This window comes from Trachinotus anak, unplaced genomic scaffold (assembly GCF_046630095.1).
Source record: "Trachinotus anak isolate AG129_WGS33_773 ecotype Australia unplaced genomic scaffold, CSIRO_AGI_Tana_v1 ptg000033l, whole genome shotgun sequence".
Lineage (NCBI taxonomy): Eukaryota > Metazoa > Chordata > Actinopteri > Carangiformes > Carangidae > Trachinotus > Trachinotus anak.
Genome location: NW_027273884.1, coordinates 7,665,443 through 7,686,950, shown reverse-complemented (window position 1 = coordinate 7,686,950; position 21,508 = coordinate 7,665,443). Strand labels below are relative to the sequence as shown.

General features: G+C 41.3%; 1 protein-coding gene across 2 annotated transcripts in view; it reads left to right on the top strand.

Annotated features, from left to right (window-relative positions):
* Window positions 1–623: 623 nt before the first annotated feature.
* gabrr2a (gamma-aminobutyric acid type A receptor subunit rho2a) overlaps window positions 624–21,508 on the top strand; it is a 53,576-nt gene continuing 32,691 nt past the window's right edge. For both annotated transcript variants that reach the window (XM_071471447.1, XM_071471446.1), the window contains exons 1-2: window positions 624–996; window positions 3,904–4,010. In XM_071471447.1, coding sequence (XP_071327548.1) covers window positions 875–996; window positions 3,904–4,010 — 229 coding nt within the window. In that variant the 5' untranslated portion in view covers window positions 624–874. The remainder of the gene's footprint in view (window positions 997–3,903; window positions 4,011–21,508) is intronic.

The following is a 21,508-nucleotide window of genomic DNA, read 5'->3' as shown; positions in this document are numbered from 1 at the left end:
GTTTGCTGGCAATGTAAAAAATACAGAACATTGACATCTTTTACATCCTAAACAATTAGTTTTGGTTAATAGAGTGATGATATTTTATTGACTGTTTTTTGTATAATGCACACTGTCTTCATCATGAGAGAATTAAGTGCTTAGTGCTTTGCATCTATATAGGCACAGAGGTGCAGATGCCATACCAGCCCTATAAACTGGGCTTCAGTGTGTTGCTCAAGGACACTCTGACATCTCTAAAGTGGAACTGGGAATCAAACCAGCAGCTGCCGCCAAATGCCTCCTCTTCTCCTGCGCTAAGTGAAATGGGGGTTGCGTTTAAACTGCTCCACCACGTCCCTGAGTGGAGTGAAACGTGATTCCTGTGATGGAGGTTTTATTTACAAGAGGGAGGAATAATCTGCCTCGCTTGTTGTGCCATGTCAGGCTGCAAATAATAATCCCTGTGTGTGTGTGTGTGTGTGTGTGTGTGTGTGTGTGTGTGTGTGTAAGTGAGTGAGTGTGTGTGTGAGTGAGTGTATTTTCCCTTGGAGCTTGTAGAGTACAGATGTTCAGTTTTCTCTCTCTCTCTCTCTCTCTCTCTCTCTCTCTCTCTCTCTCTCTCTCTCTCTCTCTCTCTATCTATCTATCTCTCAGTGCGTGTGTGTGTGTGTGTGTGTGTGTGAGTGAGGGGATAGGTGCAGACAGTGTATAGGATCGCACACACACACACACACACACACGTTCTCTCCCGCAGCCGTGGCAGAGTCTGATGCCATGACCAAGGACGCGTCCCTCCTCTGCTGAGAACCATGCGCTGCCGGCTGACCCCTGCTGGAATGAACCGACGGAAGGGGGCTTTCAAGGGACTCACCTGTGGATTTGCGCCGTCACGATGCCTTATTTGACCAAACCTCTGATTTTACTTCTGTGTCTGCTCGTTACCGGTGAATGCCGTAAGCACGGCCACCGGGTGCGGAGATGGACCGGTACCTTGGAGACCCAGAAGCATGGCACGTAAGTGCAGCACGCAGGGCAAAATAAACACTGGGTGATAACAGATGGCAGATAAATAACATTTCAAATGTCATTATCACAGTATTTATCAGATACATCAGACAGTGGGTGAGTGCTGGGTGATGACACCGTGACAGGGTCTGAGCAGGGATGGGATCAAGATGCTGGAGACTAGAGGAGCTGGTGGATCGTTGTCATGTTATTTTAAATGATTAAAAATTTCCAGAACAAAACAACCACTGAAGAAGAACATTCACTATGAGCCAAATCACAGTTTCTCTATCTGGCAGTGGTTAAAGATGCATCAGGGAGCATTTGTTGAGTGAAATGTATGTTTTATTAAAATGGAGTAAATTTCATATATAACTTTTTTGACCACTTAGAATTTTCGCTGGATGAAATCCTGAATGATGCTGTGGCTCAGCGAGAAGCCACAGTTCAAGTGTGAACCTGAGGTGTGGTCTGCTTTATCGCAGAAGAGTGTCCTGTTCAAAGACATGCAACAGTTTGTTAACACATGTCAACACTAAACAACAAGATGATTAATGCACTGATTGGGTGAGAATCAAAAAAATCATACGACAGGTTAAAATGAAGCAAAAAAAAAAGCAGTGTTTAAATTTACTGCAGTTACATCTGTGCACACATTCACACACACACACACACACACACACACACATCCATATACTGATGGTGGAGGATCTGCCTGTGAGACCTGCTCCTCAGTTGGAGGTGTGGGTTCAGGACTCTTCAACAGAACAACTGCAGCATCTGCCTGAAACAACCAGACAAAGACCTCTAGTGGCTGTGTGAATTATGACTGGTGTCTGCCAGGAGAAAGGTGGAGGTGACATGATGCTGATGTGGAGCCTCAGCACTCTGTAGGGTGGAGGCCAGGGTGGATGATGAGGGTTTCTGGAGACTTCTAGCCCAGACCTCCTCCACCAAGCAGTTTGTGTGTTTTTTTTAATCATGTGTGGTATGAGCTGTGTTAACACCGCTGGAAGTGAGTGACACCAAACCTCCAGTGGTTGTGTGAGTTTAGACTCCAGTTTGTCATGAGCGGAGGAGGACACAGTGAGATGTTGCTGTGGGGACACACAGTCTGCAGAGGGAGGGTGGGGGGTGAAGGACTTTTGCTGAGGCTGAAAAGAGCCTGGTTTTGTCTGAGTCTTAGTTAACCAGGTGCTCCAGTCACTACAGACAGGTAGACACTATCAGCACATATTATAATACATCATTTGATATTTGGTGCAAACCAAAACCTTTCAGTATTTGCGGTTCTGTTGCAGTTTTGCACAAAATAGATAAAATCATTTTGCACAAAATAATAACAATATATATATATATATATATATATATATATATATATATATATATATATATATATATATAAGGAAAGTCGACAAACACAGTTGTGAATGGTTTGTGTTTCCACTGAGTGATGTCCTGTGAATTAAGCTGGGTTCTCCTCTCGTGATCTCATTCCAATTAAATGTGATGTCAGATTTTCAGCATCTGCTCAGTGTTGGGACAATTGTATCCACAGCAGTAGCCTTCATAGTATTTAATCAAAAACGACACTGGAGAGTTCCTGTATTTCCATTTCTCTTTTTTTTTTTGTTTGCAGTTGCAAATTGTGCATTAAGCAGATTAATGGAAACACAGCTAATGATTCCTTCAGTATTATTTCTTTTCCAGATAAATTAATTAACAACATTTCAATATTCAATCATGTTGATAGAAAAGATAATTATGATCCCTCCCAATCTATGTGCTGTTTGCAGATTAGTTAGATGTACGTGCAGACAGAATTTGTGCAACACAGGCATGAACCTAAAACCACTGATGCTGATTCATGTCTGAACCAAACTATAACCACAGCGCTGTCAGAGCAGATGAAGGCTGTCATTAATATGTTTTGTAAGGTTTATATTGAGTATGTACGGTGGCCCTGAAACTCATTGCAACTTAAGACAACACAATCAAATTCAGAAAACATCTCATCAATTTGACACATGAGCTGCAAACAGTCACAACACAACCAACTACACAAACGCTCTGCAAGCAGCACAGGTGACAGGGGACACAAAAAAAGTGATGAACCTGACTGAGATGCACTTGTTGTTCAGTGATCTGTGAATTATGAAGGTAAAAGAAATTCCACAAGAAGTGCGTCCCTCACTTTTTTGTGTCCCCTGGAAACACTGCTGTCATTGTCTGTGCTACTTGCAGCATGTTCCTGTATTTTCATGTGCTTCGTCTGTTTGTATGTTTTCAAACAATGTTGAGCTCTCAGGGCCACTGCAGCGATGCAGTGCATTGACAAAAAGTGTTGTGCTCCCGATGAGAAACATTCACATGTGTCATTATGGAGCAGTTTTCTGTCGTTTGTCTGGATGACAACATGATGATAAAGGGCTCATGAGTTCAATCAGAAAACAGATCTGTCTAGTGTAGTTCTGCCACCTCAGAGGTGATTTAACTCAGCATGTGGTTTAAACAGCCTCACCACCATCACTGTCTCACATGCACACACACACACACACACACACACACACACACGGGGATAGTTTCAGAGTTGCTTGAACACAGGGTTGATCTCCACCTTTCTAAAACACATTTCCATCTTCTCTTCCGTGATGTGACGGCCGGTCTCTGACCCTTCACGTGTGGTCCTCTGAAACTCTGAATGAAAGAGACTGATTCTTTGATCTCTAATGCACTTGCGCAGTGAAGGTGAGAGAAAAAGAAAGCCTGCATATAAATGATCGATTGATGCAGTTCTTGTTCTCAGTTGTGTCTGCAGATTGAATCAGTATTCTCCAGTGTTGCTCTGTTGCCTTTTATCTCTTTAAAACCTGTAAAGTGGCTCATCCTCTGACGGAGAGTGTCCTCTTCCTCCAGCTCCCTGACAAAGAAGCCTCCAGATGTGACCAAGTCTCGCAAAATGAAGACAGAGCATCTGCTCAAAGTAGATGATCATGACTTCACCATGAGGCCGGCGTTTGGAGGTAGGTCACATCATTTTCCTCTTGTAAACATACAGGCATTTATTATTGATCACAAACACACAGACCCATTTACCAGCTTTCTCTGGAGCTTTAACCACAGCTCATCTGCTCAGTCAACTCCACTGACAACAACCTTGAAAATAAGTTATCACTATTGATTTCTATGTTTCCAGTGACACCAGTTTTTTAGGGGTATAAATAAAATTGATTTGACTTGATTTTGTTAAGCTTTGCTGTCAATTGTGTTAATGTGTGAGTTCACAGACAGAAACAAAAAGACAGATTCAAACTCCTTGTTCTGCCATGACAGTGGATAATGCTTCAAACATGGATGTTGCTACAAAGAAGCTACAGTTTCTAAACGTGGCTGCTGTACACACATCTTCAGCCCAGAAGCTGGAGATCTGTTCAATCAAACATCAGTTTGAAACAGCATGAAACAGCCTCTGGTGAGCGTTTCACATGACGCTGTATCTTTTTTTCTTTTCTTTTTCTTTTGCATTATTTACATAGAAACAAATATGTATATAAGTCTATATAAGTATATAATCCATGTAACAGAGACTAAGTCATATAAACTGATCTCATTTTAAATTTATTGTAAAATTAATTTTGCAAAACGCAGTGTTGTTTTCACAGTGGAGGACATTTCCATGACCGCTCCACTCATTTTATTATAGTAGCCAATACTAACCTGCAGATATATTGGCTGAGAAGATTTATTTGAGCTGCACCATGGAGCACTGACATTTTCTTAAACTGTAAAAAATCATAAACACAACAAAAGCAACAACAAAAATGACAAAATCAAGTCACGTGACCACACTGTAAACCAGCACCGGTTCTCCCAGAGACACTTTTAAATAAACTGCAACAGCAAATTCGTGTTGTAGTAAATGTAGAAGCTACTGGATCACATTCTGTTAATAAGATGAGGAAATGGTTTTAATTTGTCTGTTTTGAAAGGCTCAAATTTGCTGATACTGAATGTCTCAGTAAAATATTCACAGATGGTTTATGGTCCTGTTTTATGACCCTGGTTGTGTGTTTGGACTCATTGTCCTGCTGCAGGATGAATCCGGAACCAATCAGATGCCTCGTGATGGTGTTGCATGACGGATAAGAATCTAAGCATCTGAAGTGTCTCAGACTGTGTACAGGCTGAGTAAACTGACCTTCACGTGTAAAGTCGGTGAACTTTTAACCTTGTGTTGGATGTGATGCCAGGAGCCAGAAGTGGCCTGCATGAGGACAGGGATGGGGGGACAGGGGGAGAATTCATCCTCCCTTCAGCCTTGAAAAAGCAGTTGCATGTCAGCACCTGCGTCTGGCCTCCTGTCTCATAATTGATTGGTCTTCGGTGTCCAAAGCCCCAGACATGTTGTGCTCTTTGATGTTTAACTGTTTTGAAATATCTTTCCACATTAATCCTGCTCCATCAGCAGGTCGGCGCTGTGGCATGCAGACTTGTTTTTTGTTGCGCTGCATCACAGGAACAGCTCCATCTGAGGCTTTTGTTCAGCCTGACAATGTCACTAATCTCCTGTCCCAGGTTTTTAAGATGAGTTTCTCAGTGTGGCAGATGCTCCTGCATTAAGAAGTTGTCCCCCAACTTATAAAGCTTTTCAGATGTCCCACTGGTGCTGTTCAGTGAATGATCTAAGCCTGCTCTTGACTGGATGTTTTATATACTTGTGTTCAAACATAGTTTCTTTTTCAGGCCCAGGTTAAATCTAGAGATAGCAGTGTTTTATCACTGGACTGCCTCAGAAAGGAGCTCAAGGCCAGGTCTTTGTTGATGTGCTTGGAAGTGTTCGCCTCTTTTGTCCCTTTTGAGCAATCAAATGAAACTTGTTGGATCTGCTCAAAACTCAACTGAGCTTTTATAAAGGCATTTGGAAACTAAGATACACCCACATCTCTGCTGTGTAACACAATGGAAAAAGAATAAATCGTCTTTTGACTCGTCCTCTGAAGTTTTACTTTGTTAGGGAAGAGGATGAAACCATAATTAAATGAGTTAGTGGCTTCTCCCCCGTCACAGTGATTGTCACTTTGGAGGAAGGCAGAGCGTTTAGCAGGAGGTCACAGTGGAAATGGGACTAAAAATAGCCCAGCAGAGGATACATGGCTCTAGTCACATTAGTATAAAGAGTCTCTTACTCCCCCTGTTTCCCTGCACAGAGCTGCTCCCTCCAGATGTGTTTAAAGCCTCAGCCTTCTCTATATTTAACAGCACTTTAACATCCAGCAAAACAGAGAAGTAAGTGACTGGATAAGCTGCATCATAGTCAAAGAGGCTGAGAATTGAAAATGCCCCCCCCCCCTCCAATCAGGCAAGTCAATAACAGACTCAGCCCACAGAGCTGCTGCTCTCCAAATTACAGACTGGATGTTGGTGAGTCCAGATGGTAACCTAAACAAACAAACAAGCCATTAAAAATTGAAGATTTTTTACATCTTGTGTTTTACTTCATGACCAACAAACCTTTACCTCAATTAGAATCTGATCATAACATCATATGACATCATCCCTTATACCTTTTTGTTAGAATCGCAATCCACAGTCTGGATCTGCATCCTGTTTCTGCTCTGATTTTATTGTGAAAGGAAGTTGTGATTCAAGTCTTTCCACCACTTTGACACTTTTTTCACGCTTTTGTCACAACCAATCACACATTTAGCTTAGTTCCTATGGAGTATTCATTTGGACAGCGCTATTATTTATTTATGAGGTGCTATATGTAAGTACTTTAATTTGAAAGTTCAGTTGGTTCAGGACTGTATCTGCACTGTCCTGGACTGCAGCTGGTGACGGTGGTTCTTGTTCTGCTCAGCTAGCTGTTAAATTGCTAATAATGGGCTGGTTACTGAACTTTGGAAATTAAATATCTAAATATAGAAACTTTTAATAACATGATCTGTAGGATTTATTTGAAATGTAGCTCATATGACAAAGTCAGATTGTTTGATAACATCAGTAAATAGATCTAAATGTTATGCCCCTAGCTGCTTCCTAGACAGAGCAGTTTCAGGGACAGACACACAAACACACAAACTCTCCCGTTATAGTAGTGAGATAACGTTATATTCAGTTACTACTGAGACCTTTGAATCCAACAGCATCACTGAGAAAAGTCCAGTGGGGCAGAAAAGAACGAAAAACAAGCTTTACAAAGATCAGACAGGTTTTAAACAAACTGTTTATCTAGATCATCTGACCCACTTTATTTGAAGGTCAGACTGAAACTGATTGCATTCATAATGTCACTAATATTCACTCATTGCAAAGGGGTTTGGCTCTGAGCTTGTCTTCTGACTGGCTTACTATTTTCTGAGTGATCCAATAAAAATTTTGTAGATTTCAGGTAAACACTGAAACCAAATCCTGCAAGGTTGGATGGTGGGTCCAGGTGGGAGGGGCTCGGAGTGTGGCTGAGAGCAGTGATTGCTTTGATGTGACATCACAAAGTTCCAGAAGTCCTGACAGCTGGTTTTAAGGCTCAGTTTCTAAATACAGGCTGTGTGCATTTCTCTGTGGACTGAGGCTTTGATACTTTCACAGTATGAATATAGAACCTAGACCTGCTTTATAATCAAAAACACATGGACAGCTACCTTTAGACTGGATGGACCTTTAACCTTGTTTGTTTATTTGATGACTCGTCTTTTTCTTGTGTTTCTTTGTGTTTTCATACCCAATAAAACCACTGGAACCACTAAAATAAAACCCAAGTTGAAATAAACCCTAGTTTTCCTTTAACACTCACTGAGGTTGTAGTCAACACAGCAAACATGAAAGAAATGATGATGTAACACAGTCAGTGTGCTGTATGTTCGTGAAAGGGTTTATCTGCCAAATAGATTGTTAGATTTCTTGAGCCGAGGTGGAAAATGTGAATCGTGGAAGGTGCTCAGTGTTCATATACTGCATAATCCCTGCTGGGTACAGATGAAAGCAGTATATACCCCGAACAAGAAAACAAGCTGTCTCTTCATTAGATAGGCCTATTGCAAAATGCCAACGTGTTGACAGTCAAGGTTTGTCTAACAAAGACTTGATGGTTGAGACGATGCCTCATTAAACTCCAGGGAGCTTGAAATTCATAGTGAGTGAACTCTGTTTTTTTCCATTAAATGAAAAATGTGGTCTAACGGTGATGCTAAAGAAAAAGGTCAGAATGTCTCATCCTCCAAATGTGAGATACTCTGGAAATTAGGGCATTAGTTTTCAAGATGTTGGTCAAGGGCAGGTTGTGGCCTGGTGACGGTGCTAGTTGAAAGAACAGGGGTCCACTCAGCTTTTTTAGGGAACCATGAATCTCTGCACAAGATTTCATGACGATCTGGCTGTTGGTTGTTGAGTCATCTTGCTCAGAATAAAATGTTGGCCGGTGCTCCATCCTCAGGACCCACTTCAGGTCTAAACCTTAAAGACATAGCCCCCCTATTGAAATCACTTTTTGTTTTCATTTGAACACAACTCAGTGTCAGAGAGAACCTCGGTTGAAGGGGCTCTCTACCATAACTGAGGATTCATATCAAAAAGGTTCTGCTGGGACCCACAGTTGCAAAATGACATCATCTATTTAACATGGATAACTTGTACCTAATTCTGACTAAATGCAGACAAAAACTACAAATACCAACAGCCCAGACTCTAAACTGTAACATTGCAGCATTTTTGGTGGGAAAATATGGATACTCTAAGATATACCACGTTCAAAGATCAAACAACATGGCTGCCTCCAAAAAACCCCCCACCTTGTGCTGTATCAGACTGTTTCATGTTAATAAGGTTCATTTTAAGAACCAAAGAACCAAAAAACGGGGAAAAAAACCTCAGATTTTCTTGGTCAGAGGCTTAAAAACAGTTTAAAAGGGAGAAAAATGTTTACATCCATAACATCAGTGCTTGGGTTTCAGAGGGTTAAGTCCCTTGAGTGGGTCAACCCCATGGATGTATTATAAGACCTGGATGCCAGATCTTAAAATGGCGTCCATTCAGTTCACTAGAGTTGCTCGCCTGGTGAATATGCCGAAAAAGTTTCTGGCTTCCGGGTTACTTCCGCGTTATGCGGCCCATAGAGACTGCGCAGTATTGTCACTCCCATCGTGCCTTTGGGCAATGAGAACGAGCGAAAAACGTCCTCGATCTGGTGCTGCACGTTCACGAGTGCTCTGCTAGCGGACTTTATGATGTGTAATAGACTTCTACAGGACTGGCCCGGGGCTTTAAACCATGGATTTAAAACAGCAACAGCAACAAACAGTGAAGATAATGTTCTGAAAAGTAAAGTGGTCCTAAACCTGCAGTTGTCAATATCATGGGTAATTCATGTGTAAAGAGTTAATTTATTTGTGATGTTAGAGGGAAATGTGTCAACATTCAGTCTGAAGCTTTAGAGCCTAAAGTCACATTGGAATCAGCATTTTAAAAAATCATAACCAGGCAAAAATATTAAGTTTAAATTGTCTTTTAGGCAATTTTAAGATATGGATGCTGCATGTGACAGATAACTACAACTCACCAGATAAAGTTATTACGTTTACTTTCTCTCATTGAGAAGCAGATTTATACGGCATGCATTCTTTAAAAACAAAAAACAAAACTGTGCAGTGCTGTAGTTATGCTGTATGTCCTATCATTACTTAGCCCTCTTTCTATTTTCCACTGTTCTCCACAGCTATATGCTACAGTCAGGACTGGATGGATGTATTAAAACAGGCCGAACCTCCACATGTCCTGTCCCCTCCAATCTCTGCCTGTCAGGAGAAAACATTTATTTATTTATAGTGGAGTAAATCAAACACCTGTTGATTATTTGACTGTGTTGATTTTTCTCAGTCTTACCACTTTGAGCCACCAAAGCTTTTCAGTTTTACTTGTATTTAAATATATATTTATTTATTAAGTCACTGTTAAATACTTAATTGTATGTAATATTGTCAGTAGAATTTTATGCAAATACATGAAAGTGAAGCTGTTATTTGTGACGACTTTCTGTCAAACTGAGCCACATGTAGTTTGTAACAGCCAAACTAACGACCCCACTCTTTAACATGTTATCCACTGTCTGTGCATCCAGGCCAAAGTCAGTTATAATTTTAACACGCTGACACAGTTAAGGTCATTAAATAATCTATAAAATAATAAGGCGGTTGTTGTGAGCGGATGACAGGCTGGTGAACTGCAGTCAGGATGAGACACTGCTGGCTCACACATCACAGAAACTATCACATAGAAGCTAAATGACTCAAAACTGTTAGGGAGGTAGTTAAGAAAAATCATATCGGTGTCTTAGTGAATCCAGTTATGCGGCGAATATATCGATTAAAAATCAACATTCCTGAAAAAAAGTGTAAGAAGTGACGAATAAGTGCGTCAAAACAATCACAAAATCAATTAACCTTGATGTGTGTAGAAGAAAACTCGCCTTTGTGCCGTTTATTCACTTTTCATACTAACTTTTTCTCATCATTACGATGCTAGCAGTCACCTAGTAACCATCCTCGTTCCCGAGGCACAGCACGACCGCGGCTCGACCGTGGCTCGTGTGTGGGGTGTATTATTGCTCTTAATCCTCAGTAAAATAACACATTAAGCTTGTTGTTAATCCACACAGAAGGGGACGAGAGAGAAAGCCTGTCAGCCAAATCATTTGATGTATGGGCTGTGAGCGACTCATGTTATGATCTGTTAACTGCACCAAAGCCACTGTGTGCTTTTCAGAAAATGTGGTGGCTTAGTGGTGTTGTGGATTTACGGCAGGTCACAAAGTCAGAGGTGGGGCTGTTTCATGCAGCCTATTTCTTTTAAATATCCTCCCCCCAGCGTTTAGCAGCAGAATCAGTGAGTGTAGATCTGTCTCAGGCTGGTAGATATCCCAGAACACAGAAGGTTTAAAACCCAGAACCAGAGTTCAGGGTGCTTTCTTTCATTCAACCCCAGAGCTTTAATCATTACTTTTCTTAGGAACAATGGATCAGATTCCTGTTTCAGTCACACGAGCAGGAGGTGCAGGGGTAGAACATGGATCAGAGGGTGGAGGGATCACAACACTAGTCTCATTGCTCTGAACAGCCGAGCCAATCACAGCGATGCTTGATGCCAGTGACTCAACAAATGCACTTCAAGAAAAAAACATGAAACACCAGTTTTACTAAAAAGACAGTGCTTCAAGTGATTCAACATCTCATACACGATTATGGACAAGCTATAGAGAGCTGCAGGGAGGTCATAGGCCACCCAGGAAGTTAGCGTCACCCTGGCTCCCTCCACTAACAGCCAATAGGATTTCTCCGTTGTGTTTTGGATGATTAGAGAAAATCAGCAACAGTTTCTGATCCTGACAGGTTTTGTTCAGCAGGATAATCTTCACTAATGACACCACTTTATGATGTCTGAAGTCTAAATACAATCAGCAGCAGTAAAAAGCTCATGTTAGGCTATAAACCAACTACACCACGGTCACATGACTTCACCGTCACCACCACTAACCTTCAACCTGTAGTTTGATTTAGCTCTGAGCTCTTCTACAGAAGCCTTTCCTCTGACAGAGTTAGTAACAGTTTGTAGAAGCACAACGAGGCTGTAAAGGTGGACTGGTGAGGAGATCGGTTTTCATGTTGGACTGATGACGTTTAATGTCCCCAACAACCTCTGTCGTCTCATTTAGACTCTTGTTAGCAACCGGCCTTTTTTAACAGATGGAGAAGCTTCAAGAAATCAGGACTGAGGGATTTACTGACAGATCTGATGTAGGAGAACACAGAGACTTTAGGAGCAGGGAACAGGAAGTGATAACATGTGACTATTTTACAGGTTTTAAGACTCAGTCTACAACAGGTCAAATTGATCTATGTCTGAGTAGTTTGGGGTTATTTTAGGAGCCTGGTATCAATTACATGTGATTTAATGTGAGGGTGTAGGTTTCTGATTGTTTCAGTTTGTTCTGCTGCCCCCAAGTGTCCAAAAAACTCTACTATTGCAGCTTTACCTATTAGTGTCGACCTGAATTACTGGTTGTAAGAAGGTAAAACTGCCACAGAAGAGTTAAGTACTTTTATGGTCTTTATTTAACCAGGGGGGAGTCGACAGAGCTCTGGGTGTTTTCCAGAGATCCCCCGCTGCACCGTCATCCACTCAGTCGTTCTGGGAGTTCTGCCATGGAGCGGTTCCTAATCTTTTAGGCTCGATGAAGAGGTTAAAGGGCCACTGGTGCATCACTGAAATGCACATAAAGCCATAACAATTTCTATATTCCACTCAGAGGCTCTTAAATGAAGTGATTGAACATCCTCCCGTGCGAGTCTTAAAATAACACGGCTTGGTATCTACCAAACATCAGGGCAGAGACTGCTGCCTGATGTCAGAACAGTGTAGATTCAATTAGACGATTGTATCAACCCTGCTACATTATTTCAAATCAAATGAAATGCTGTCAGTTTCAAATGTGAGCAGAAGTGAAGGGATTTTTATGTATCAGCACAAGACAAAGCTTAGCTTATGAAACATCACGAACAGGAGTAACTTGTCATTTGCTTTATCCCTATGCACCAAAGTGACAAGCTATCCCTCTGTAAGGGGATGTGAGCTCAGGGGAACAGCGCAGTAATCACACACACAGTTTTCCTGTTTTCTGTTTTTGGAGCAGTACTTGTTGATGGCTGGGTCAGTAGCACCCAGATACCATCTGGAGAGGCTTAATTTAAGGTGACTGGAGTATAGCATCAGCCACTAGCTCTGCCCAGTGTAATTCAGCGTGCCTGCAGTGTCAGTTTAGCCTCTGCCTAGCTGCATGGCAGACCCCCTCCATCAGTGAATAGCAGATTAAGCTGGCAGCAGCTCCTCCTGCTTACAGCGTAGATTAGCACAGGCACCGGTCTGTTACGCCATCAGGCAGCTGTTACCCAGCAAATGACACCATGTCCCAACTCACACAGAGATCACAAACAGTCCAAAACTGACTGTAAAAGTACATCCAGTGTTGGCGAAGGTACGTATTAATCAACCTGGGTGTTAAATTTTATGTTTGTCCATTGTGATAATTGGTCATGCTTCTGTGGTCCCTCCTGTATTTTATTGAGCTTCAGCAGATGGGGATCTCCCGGGACTCTGTCCTGTGCTTACGTGTCTGTTTTATTACCAACAGTCATAAAGCTGGAAATGTAAGAATAACACCCAGACTGACAGATAATAAAGTTCAGCTCAGCTCTTCAGAGCCTTTTAGCCTCTTCAAGCTCAATCTCTTGTTTTTATAGCCCACAGCTCCATTCTCATCATCCTTTACTGCAGCAGATAAATCCACTGTCCTCTACCTGCCCAGCTCCAAACAGAAAAACACAGTCAGAGGTGTACCTGTGGTTGTTTTACTTCCTGTCTTCATCCAGTTTCCCTCTGTTGTGATTGTCTGCCCCATCCTAATGTGTTTCACCTGTGTCCTATCATCCCTGCCTCCCCCGTGTATTTCAGTCTGTGTCTTTCAGTCCTTGTCGGTTCGTCTGTTTTGTTCCTGTTGAGTTTTCCTTGTTTCTCCCAGTGCTTCTGTGTTTATTCCCATGTTTCGCCCACATGTTGGATTTTCTCAGCGGTGCTTCTCTAGTTTGTGAAGTCACTTTATGTTATTATAAGACCCTTTTCCCCATCAACCTTTTTTGTGTTGTCTGCATTTGGGTTCACTTTTCCTTCAAACGTGACATGATCCTTTGTGGATTTCTGTAAAAAAAAACCCAATGAAGTAGCCAGAAACCGCTTTTTTTAAAAGAGGCAGCTGCCTGCTGTTGTATTTACATTATGTTTGGTGAAGTGGCAAAGTGATTTAATCATACAGCTTTAAACTACATGCAACATGCACTGAGCAACAGCAAAGCCACAGACACAGGATGAATGGATGGATGGCTACTCACGAAAGATGAGCATGTGATGTGTTTCATACACTGCTTTGCTGCTCACGAGTGTTGAAATTATGACCTGAAAACATCACGTTGTGTAATTAAAAGTCACTGTTGTCTCAGAGCAGGCTGTGTGCTGCTGTAGAAGTGGCTCTGCCCCCTGACCCTCAGTATCTTTACCTTCTGATACAGTGCAGCTGAAAAAGGTGCTGAGTTTCATTTAATCATCAAACTGCAGCGACAGACGTAACAGCTCTGTTCAATCATTCATGTCTGTTTTTGTGTCCACACTCACCCCTCTCCTGTCACTCCCAACTGCCCTCCAGTAACCCCACCATGCCAAGTCACCTGATTACTCACACCCACTTATCCATTACCTATTCTCTCATTAGTTCCTCGGTACTTATACCATCCATTTATTCCCTGGCAGGTTATCTACTGTGCTTTACCTGCTGTGTTCAGTCTGTGGTTTGAACTTGGTCTTTTGCACTGTTTGATTTGTTCGTCTGTGAATCCTGCCACACTTTTCCCCTGGCCTTTCCCCCTTTGCTTGTTTTTGTCTGCAAACTTAAAGTAAAGGTGAACTTTTATCTGAATCTGACGCCTACCATGACAGACTCAAACAGATGTTAACATGGCCCCAGGGATGCAAGGTGGTTAAACCCAGCCTTTTAAAAAAAAAATTTTAAACTCTTCAACCATCGAACAGACTTACACACAGGAGACCAGAGAGTTCAATAATAAGACTTTACTTGAAAGCCAGAGTTCAGACACAAGAAGGAGCAGGCAAAAAAATCTTACACAATGAGTTTTCAACCAGAAACAAAGACGACTGGAAACCTGACTAACTGGTAGTGCAAAGATAAATTGGCATCTGAAAGGGGAAAGACTGGACTATATGCTGTGTCTCATTTACCGTGGAAGTCGGATAGTGGAGTGACGTCACACCGGGGTTGACCGTGTTCGGAATTCGGAAGCTTGTTATTGTTACTGTTGTTGCTTGCTTGTTATTATTAGCAATACCAGTTGATAACAACTCATTCTGTGGCTCTCAGTGACTGCACTGACCTTGGAAGGGTCCTACTGGACACTGCTGGCCACCACAAAGAAACCAGGAATCACACTGTCGTAACAAAGGTTTATTCTCCAGAATCTCCCGGACAACACAGTGGACACGCTGGACATACTCCGGTTTAGTCCTGGAAAAAATGAAGGTGTCATCCAAATACACAAACACAAATTGATTGAGTGCAGAGCACACTCTCTGTTAACAAAGGTCTGGAATACAGTGCGGTTGTTGGTGAATCCGAATGGCAAAACCAGGAACTTGTAGTTGGGTGTGTTGAAGGTGGTCTTCCAGGTCAAGTTTAGTTGAGTAAATATTGTGGCTCCTTCTAACCGATTAAATGCAGAGGAGATGACCATGATGTTATTCAGTAGTTGATACAGGGGTGCAGGGACATGTCCTTCTTGTCAATAAAGAAGAACCCCGATCTAACTGAGGACGAGGGCAGGTGGATGATTCAGTCGGCCAGGGAGCTCTGTGTGTATTGCTCCATGGCCTCTCTGTCCAGAGCTGAGAGGGAATGAAGGTGGCCTTTGTGTGTTTGTGACAACCAGTGCCAACAGTTGTATAGAGGTTTTGTGCCAAAAACACAATCCTATCAACGACTTCTGGCTTAAGTGATGCCTGGTGGCATGTAACTATATTCCCACTGGTACAAAATATTCTTTCCGTTTGGAAACTTGTGGCAGGCACACACAGATGCTCTTTTGCCAATTTTTTCAGGTTTGGGAGCATTTTCTCATGGTCCTTGCACCACTGCAGGGGATCTGATTCACTGTCAGCACCAACAGACTCTCCCTTTGTGATAGTGTGACTGTGGCAGAAGATATTGTTGCCTTTTTGAAGGAGCTTCAAAGCAGTGTCATCCTGAATCCTCCTGAATTGCCAAGATCCTGGAGTGGAAGAGTTGGAGGACTTGAGGACTTCAAGGTCTTGCCTGGGCAGATGGCTCGCTCCTGCTCCAGCACCTGCTCAATCATCTTCTGCAGGGATCCCCACCTGGTCGGAGACTCAACTGAATGACTAAAGCAGCTCACAACCTTGTTGCAAACACCAACAGTTATGGTGGATCGGTCGCTGATCTGTAGAGATGTGGGTCACATTTGTTAGCTGGTGGGCCACCTTTTATTTCACTGAAACATTCAACTCTGGCAGGACTTTCTCTGCAAAGAAACTGCAACCAAGCGATTCATACCTTGGATCCAGTGTCTTAATGAGTTTTTTTAATCCAGGTTTTCCATGTCTTTGGTTTGTTACTGTGGCTGTGATTTCTTTCCACTTTGGACTTTTTTATCTAATGGAATTGAATTGGTAAACAAAGAAGCCAGAGTCACTAAGAGACTAAGTACAATCGATTTGAACAATGTGCCTGGCACTGCGACTGTATTTTAAAATGGCAAAAGTGGATTTGAACACACCCTAACTGCACTTGCTCCATGTGCTTTACACCATGCACTTAGATCATTAAAATAGGCAGGAAGTAAAACAACCATGAACACATAAGGTATGTGATTTCAAAATAAAACAGGAAATACAACATACATAGAGTCCAATCAGGACATCACAAGTATACATTAGACCATTTTTATATATGGGGTACCAAGACTTTCAGCTATTGTACTTGTATTTGGCTTTTCAATATCTTTTATAGTTTTTGATTCATCACAGTTTAAGTTTTATGCTTTTTTCTGACAGTGTTTGAGTTTATAATGGGAGTCTACAGGAGGAGGTTAGAGTGGAGGACATCACAGGAGAGTGGAAGAGGGTGTTAAACTGTAAAATCCTCTTTAACTTGTCCTAATAGCCACAAATTTCACTCTTCACTTGTTTCATACAATGTGACAACCAAAGCTCAGTGACTTACAGAATTTGAACTATGCCCTTCAAAAGTACCATCCACCTGCCCTAAATTCACTCTAATGTAAAATAAGAGCAGAAAATCAGGAGGAAAACTGGAGGGAAAGCATTTTTATAAATCACTACACATGTCACATATTTGACGCCACAGACAAATATTTTATATCCCTGTGTTCAGCAGAGGCCCCCTTTCTCAGAAAATATAGAGCTTTAGGCAATAGTAGTTATGATCTTTTACTGAGTTTTAGAGGTGCATGTCTGTGGTGTTTATCAAACACTTTACTGACATTTCTTTCAAAGTCCAGTGACACACTGCTCCAACACTACATACAAGACAGATAGATTGAATCACTCTTCATCAGTTTTCACTGTAAATATATTTTAGTTCAGTGTTAGTCAGGAATAATTTGGCTGTTAAATTCAGTTTGTCATTCTAACTGACAGAGAGACAGACAGACAGACAGACATTTAAATGTAGGTAGCTGGAATTTCAAACAGCGAAGCTCAGCTTTAGACTTTTTTTAGCAGCCAGCAAAGCACTATAGCTTCAGCCTTTCCAGAGTCCAGAAATCCACTGTTCTTCAATGTCTTCAGCAACTGCATCATCTAGTTTATATATGCAAGTTCACAACATACATATAAAATTCCATAGGCTGGGGCACCTCTGTGGCTCACCTGGTAGAGCATGTACCATTAAGGTTTAGTCCTAACTGCAGCAGCCCGGGGTTCGAGTCCAAACCGTAGCCCTTTGCTGCATGTCATCCCCCCTCTCTCCCCAACTTTCCTGTCTTTCTCACTGTACCTATAAATAAAGGCATAAAAAGCCAGAAAAAAGAAAATTCTACAGGCTTACATATATTTTTCTCATTAATCTTCCCATTCTGGGAAAGTGGTCTCAGACTTTTGGAATCAACTGTATATAATAATAACACAGATTTGATAGGTTTTGGGATGAATTTATCTTTATGTAACATATTACTACAGTATAGTCCTAAATAAATGTACATATTTGTATGGACTAAACATATATGTCATATTGAATTATTCCAGTTTTATATATATTTTTTACATATGTGTTTTTATTTTATATGTACATATATTACATTTGTATATGCGTACATCACAGTGAACAGTAAGGGTTGGCTGTTTTGCTGCTGCCATGACAGTGCTGGGTGAAATAAAACAAGGCTAAGTGGCAGGGCTGTTAGCTTTCATAAGTCTTGAACAAACACGGCCTCATAGATATTCAGTGGTACAGCAACACTTTTGATAACATCTTTGTTTGATTGGTTGTATTAAAAAAATAAAATTAGACAGTCAGAGGAGACAGAAATACATCAGTTGTGTTTATGAGAACAGTGAAAAAATAAAGCAAACAGACAAACATCATTTTCCATTTCACAAAAACTTGTTAACACTGAAACCCCTAATCAATGCTGAAACACTGGTTTTGGGCAGTCACCGAACTCCTGCCAGTTAAATTTTCTTTTCATCAGGAAAAACACTTCACAATATGAAACATTTATTGTCTGATGAAAAGTTTTATGTCTAAGTCATAAATCAAGTTTTAGATATTTTTAAAAAATCCATCTTATTGCTACAGCTTTATCTATGCAGTCATCTCTGGGTCTGTGGCAGATTACCTCCTTGAATGCAGCGCAGCCTGATGTTTATTCTCCAGCTGCAGACAGATGTGCAGAGGTTCTGGTTGTCAGTATTGGACAATGAGACACACTGACACTAAACCTTAAACAAAATCCAGGAGATCAGCAGCTTCAGAAACACTCAGACCAACAATCATGTCACAGTCACAGGGACTCTGATGTGAACATGAACTGAAGCTCCTCACCTGGACCTGAGTTTACACACCGCTCTGCTGTTTCTAATAAAGTGAAGAGAGGCAGGACAGTCTGTATTAAATTTCATTTACTTTTTAAGAGGTAGCTATGTTTTACAGGTTGTATTACAGGTGTATCTTTTACTGCACCCACTGTCAATCAGAGGTTTTCTCTGAGATCTGTTTGTGGACCTTTGAGTATAGAAGATTTTGTCTCAGTGTGGAAGAGCCCATCTAAGCCAATCCTTCTTAAAGATATATAGTCTGGTTATGAAAGTCTGTCTCTGCACAACATCCAAACATCTGGCTTTTCCACATTTCGGCACCAGTGTTGGTCTATAAACTTTGCAGAGGGCTGTCAGGCTAGTTGATGGAGGCACACACACACACCGATACACACAAACTTCTCAGAATCACACAACACATTTCCTGGATGTTGAGTTTTCTTACAATTCCACTTATATTACAAATTTAAATGTCCATAAACCACAACTTTTAATGTGATTACTTGAGTGTGTAAAAGATGAGACAGCTGTTTATAGGAGTCTTCAGTCCTCTGAGTTTATTAAATACCTGTCACTGTCAAATAGCAGGAGTTGTTGTGTGTAGGTGGCACAGTGGCAGCGACTGTATTAATCATGTATAATCATTCATTATCCTCATGGAGACTGGATCAGCCATGATCTGGTGACCTATAATGTCATTGTGTTCTTTTCTAAAGTTGAGGCAATAAGCTGTCACACAAAGACTCTTTGTGAAAGGCAGATACAGTATTTGGTCTTTTTGCATGGTGGAGGCTCTGAATCAGAGTCAGATGATGAGGTTTGATCTCCACCAAGGACGTTGGGTCAGGATCAGGCAGAACTACTGTTCTTAAAGGTTCTGTAACATTCTCAGTCAGCAAGGTGTTAAAGAGTGCAGTGAAATCAGTCACTAAACACACAAGTGGAGGCTCAACTGAATAAAGTTACCATGTGTACAACAACAACAAAAAAACAACAATCTAACCACAACCATTAGCCTATGCTATTATTGCTGTGATGGCAGTTAGCCAGCTAGCAATAGCAACATTTACCGAACACGTTCATGATAAGGGTAACAGTAAGTCAGCTAGCATTATCATCAATGAAAATAGACATGTAACATTATGTAGCATCAGGTTTCTGACACATGGAGGAGAGTCCAGCTGGAGCCTTTAGCAGCTTGTAGCATTCTCCATCTCATCCATCAGACAGACCAGGACTGACTCCACGGTCAGACTGAGAAAGTGAATCAGACCTGGACTGATCCACTGGGACCAGCTGTGCAAATGACACTGATGGAGCTGGTAATGACACTGATGGAGCTGGTAATGACACTGATGGAGCTGGTAAAGACTTTCTGGATGTTTTGACAGTCCACTGGCCAACCAGGATTTGAGTCAGTATTCCCCATGTCCATCCATGACCTTATCTATTTAAACACGGTTTCTTCTTCAATGGAGGAAATTCTGGAAGGTCACTCACCTGAACGCTCCGTACTGCACTGTGTCTCCTCACCTGTGGGCGGGGCCTGTGTGTTTATAAACATGGGGAGGACTAATAGTTTAACATGCACTAACATGCACTAACATCCACACAATTTTGTCTCGGCTACCCAAACAAAGACCAGAGAAACTCAGATTACATCACACATAGAGGGGGTGTGGCTTCATTCCCTGCTCAGGACACCATGACTCCACTAGATCTTTACACAAAGAACAGCTGCTTGCTGCTGTTTTATTGTGTAAAATCTTGTTTACACCACAGGACCTTTAAGTACAATTTTGAATATTGCACTTTATTTATTTCAGTTTTATGCTGCTTTATATTTCTATTCCTCTACATATATTTGACAGCTTTAGTTGCTAGTACCAGTAATAGCAACTAATACATTGTTTCCTCTAAACTTCTCACATGGTTTAATTTCAATAAATGATCAAATCTAATGATGTCATATATAATAATATATAAGTCAGAGGGACCAAGCTAGTATTTTTAACTACTACTACTACTTTATACTTTAGCTACATTTTGTTGCTTAGACCTATGAACTTTAATTTAAGTAGTATTTTTCATGCAGAACTTTTACCTGTAATGGAGTATTGATGTGTTGCTATTGGTACTTTTTATTTTAGTAAAGGATCTAAATGCTTTTTCCACATGATCTCACCTGGGACAGGGGAGACAGGTGGCCGATGACGTCATGTCTGGGCGGGGCTTTTCAGAGAAAATGACCAGTGGTCATGACAGAAACGCTAAAGAGATATGAAACATTCACAGACACTGAGGTGCAAAGCAGAATGAGACATAGTAAACAGAACAGTGGAGCCTCCTACAGGTTTATGTCTGTGAAAGGATGAGCTGGAACCAGGAACCAGCTTGAGTGGACATGATGATGCAACAGAAAAAAAGCCAAGCAGAGCTTTCACTACAAAGACAGAGACAAGCTGTTGGTTTTTTGCTTGACTTTCCTCTTTTCTATCAAAAGGAGCCATTAACAGAATTCACCTTTGTACCACACCTTTGATCACTTGTACCACATCTGTGGACACACTCACTACTGATTCCTGGTTTCTTCACAATATAAATCAGACTGATGATGAGCCGAGTGTCACCATGAATTCACATAGAACTGCATAAAACTGGTGTCACTGGTGCTTTTTTTATTTTAATCCCTAAGTTTGGATCCATAAATCTGAAATTTAACATATTTCACTTAGGATCGGCTTCACTAGGAAACAAACCAGCTTTTTTCTTTGTCCATTTAATTTACAGGAGACATCAGTGGCCTAACTCAAAGATACTTTCCATATGTGTTCTGTAA